At 33.4% G+C, this 2,992-nt stretch overlaps 1 protein-coding gene across 1 annotated transcript; it reads right to left on the bottom strand.

Annotated features, from left to right (window-relative positions):
• Positions 1 to 920: 920 nt before the first annotated feature.
• On the bottom strand, positions 921 to 2,470 carry LOC101245490 (GDSL esterase/lipase At2g30310-like). The gene is made up of 3 exons (XM_004246926.5): positions 1,695 to 2,470; positions 1,360 to 1,615; positions 921 to 1,288 (listed from the first exon to the last, which is right to left on the bottom strand). Exons 1-3 carry the CDS (start codon positions 2,301 to 2,303, stop codon positions 1,092 to 1,094), a joined length of 1,062 nt encoding a protein of 353 aa, XP_004246974.1. The 5' UTR covers positions 2,304 to 2,470; the 3' UTR covers positions 921 to 1,091.
• Between the last annotated feature and the right edge of the window lie 522 nt (positions 2,471 to 2,992).

A 2,992-nucleotide genomic window follows, 5' to 3' on the forward strand; every position in this document is an offset into this window, starting at 1 on the left:
GTTTCATCTTCTTCATTTATTCAAATGTCATAGATTATGGAGTTACTTGAGAATAATCTTGAAGCAAAATCAAAGATTTACAAAGGCTCTTCTTTGTTAGCTGTTTTCTGATGAATTATAAAAGATACATTGATTAGAAAGTTCAAGATAGTGAGTTGAGATTGCTCTAAGGTAATGATTGGATATGAAAACCAGCAGCCAAAGTTAAGCAATATCATGTAAATTATCAACAAAGTTGAAGGTGTTAGGTTTTAGGATCTTTGAAGATTGATAATAGTTCTATGTCACCTACTGGAGCATCAAGATCTAAAGAAAAGTTTAGGTTATTAGATTCTTACTTTTAAGAGATATGTAAAACTCAATCCACCTCGATACTCTCTGATGAACAACAAAAGGAGGATTTAAGGATTTCCTTTGCAAGGACTTTGTTTCCAGCATATCGCAACTTTATCAGGAGATACCTGAATAATATCAATTTTTGAAGGCACACAGAGAGGCATATTGAGTTTAGTGTTGACGATCTTGAAGCTCAAATCACTAAGTTATTTTAGGGGAACAATTGATTGGGTTTTTCGGAGAAGTGAGAGTAAAGTCTGTAAGCAAGTGATTGCATCTCTTGTACCATATATGCATTTAGATGTTAGAAATTTTCTTGGAACTTCATGTAATGCTGGTCCTTTTCATCCTTCTGATACCTCTAATACTTTTTGTACTCACTAGTGTAAACCATAAAAAACTGCAGGAATGTAGTGCAGTTATTTTAGGTGTGAGTAGTTTTTGTTTTCTTTTTAGATTGGTAGGTGTGATTAGTTTTTATTAATGTCTTTGCTTGAATTGGAAGAACATGGTGATTGGTATTACTACTTCAAATGAACATAACTTTGGGTTTCCATCTCTATTGCAATAAATCGAAACAAAACTTTCTTTTGATGAGAAGTGAATATCATATCATAGGAGAGACAAGCTATTATTTTTGTTACTTAAACATTCACTTTAAGTTATTTCATTCATATGGATATTAGTAATAATAATATCCTAGTAGCAGATCTCAGCACCAGGTCATGCTAAAATTTTAAGTTTGTATATGTCTATTAATGCGATAATTTGTGATGCCGAAGTTTCTTCATTGCTATATGGGAAAGATGTTGGTAGGCCGATTGACCAGGATGTATACTGTCCCAAAACAAGTATTGAGAAGCATTTTTGCAGACAGGATGATGTTTGTTACAAAATGGACCTGCTTCATATGTGCCAGTGCCACAACAACCACGTCTAGTTTTCAGAAATCCTGTCAAATTGAGCATTTTACATCAGAAAATTTAAGGTGTGGATAAAATAAGTAGGAGAAGGGATGTGTACCGTATTTTTTTGGATGGTTGATCATATGCATAAAGGGATGATATGAATCTGAATACACGATGTTGCTTCCTAAAAGGGCGTCTTGTATTTGTTTTAGCAATGTTGCAAGTTTGACATTATAGGATTGGGCATCAAAATTCTCCTCTTTAATGCACTTTCTCAGAAATGGGGACTTTGCAGTTATTTGTATTGGAAGACAACCAACAGGAGGAAGCCCAGCAACAAGCATGTTCCGACAACCAAGATTATATAGATCCTGAAAAGGTAATGGAACAATGAGACTCATGATTTGACTTGTAGAGTTATAATTACGTGTTAGAATTATAATTACATACCTCAACAAAGTTTTGGAGTAGACTCTGCAAAAAATCTTGATATCCTGTTATATTATATTGATGTCTTCTTGTTGGGATATCATAGAAATTGAATATGAAGTCGTTAGTCCCTGCACTTATAACAATCAATGCACGACTAACGAGTTTCTGAGCTTTCTCTTCTCCAATAATAAGTTGGAGGTTCTGTATGTATTGCTCAAAATATTTTATTTGATCAGACATAGGGATTACTTTAGATGCTGTTGTTGTTAGGTCATCATATCCGGAGCCAGCAGATGCAAAGCTGACACCAGTTAGAAGATCATTGTTTGATAGATCTGGTTGTAGGAAAGGAGGAATGTATTCTTTGATCCCTAACATAGATGCCAAAAAGTCCGGTACCAGTTTCCCATCCGAAAATCTTCCTGTGGGAATCCGCCCAGGAAAGTTTTCCCCATACGGACGATGATTACCTTGAAATATTGTAGATATGTAATTGTTATTTCCAGTATCAACTGTTGAATCTCCAAAGATGAGAATGGCAGGGAACTTGGGCACCGATTTCGCATTGATGATGATGCAATGTTGGACCAATAGAATGAAAGCAAAACAGGTAATAGCAATACCCATGGACGCTAGTTCTTCTTGGCTTTGGAGACCACCCCCTATTATTGTTATTATTATTATTTATAAAACCTTAATTGGGAAGTAACGGAAAAATTTAGTTGAGCAAATGGCATAAGAAAATACAGATTTTAAAGTAAAAGTAGTACTACTAGTGGATAAGACTTCATTAATAGCTTATTATAGCATGAGTATTAGTAAAAGCAATATGGTCTCTTCTTTCATCTAGTCAACTTATTCATTATTCAATGAAGGCAACTACTAATTACTCCCCAATTCAATTATAGGATTTCATTTTATTCATATCTTTACACAATTTTATTATTTGCTTGTCATTGACTTAAAAGAATAATATATTTCTAAAAATATATTGTTTATCTAATAAAACATACCAATTTAAAAAAAACAAATATTTCTTCGTGTACTTTCCTGCTGTGGATTGGTTCGCTGACAGTAGAGTTTTTAGTATCTATACTCTACTGATTAAGATCATTTTACCCTGGGAGATTATATTCCAAATCAAACCTCGGATACTATAGGGGAATAATTTCCTTAAGGGGACACTGTGAATTCAGTGGACTTGATTTTCTTCCTAAATTATCAAAAAGAGTATTGCAGATTCTGGTAAATTTTACAGATTAAATTATTTTATAAATAAAGTTCTGTTCATCTTATTTACTGGTTCTAAAAATCTC

The sequence above is a fragment of the Solanum lycopersicum genome, chromosome 9 (genome assembly GCF_036512215.1).
Source record: "Solanum lycopersicum chromosome 9, SLM_r2.1".
NCBI classification, from domain to species: domain Eukaryota; kingdom Viridiplantae; phylum Streptophyta; class Magnoliopsida; order Solanales; family Solanaceae; genus Solanum; species Solanum lycopersicum.

Bases quoted from the DNA above. Each gene is read 5' to 3' on its own strand.
- LOC101245490 (XM_004246926.5), bottom strand. From the start codon at position 2,303: ATGGGTATTGCTATTACCTGTTTTGCTTTCATTCTATTGGTCCAACAT. The intron at 1,616-1,694 runs GTATGTAATTAT...TTACCTTTTCAG, and splicing joins TACTCCAAAACTTTGTTGAG to GATCTATATAATCTTGGTTG. The intron at 1,289-1,359 runs GTACACATCCCT...TCAATTTGACAG, and splicing joins CAACCATCCAAAAAAATACG to GATTTCTGAAAACTAGACGT.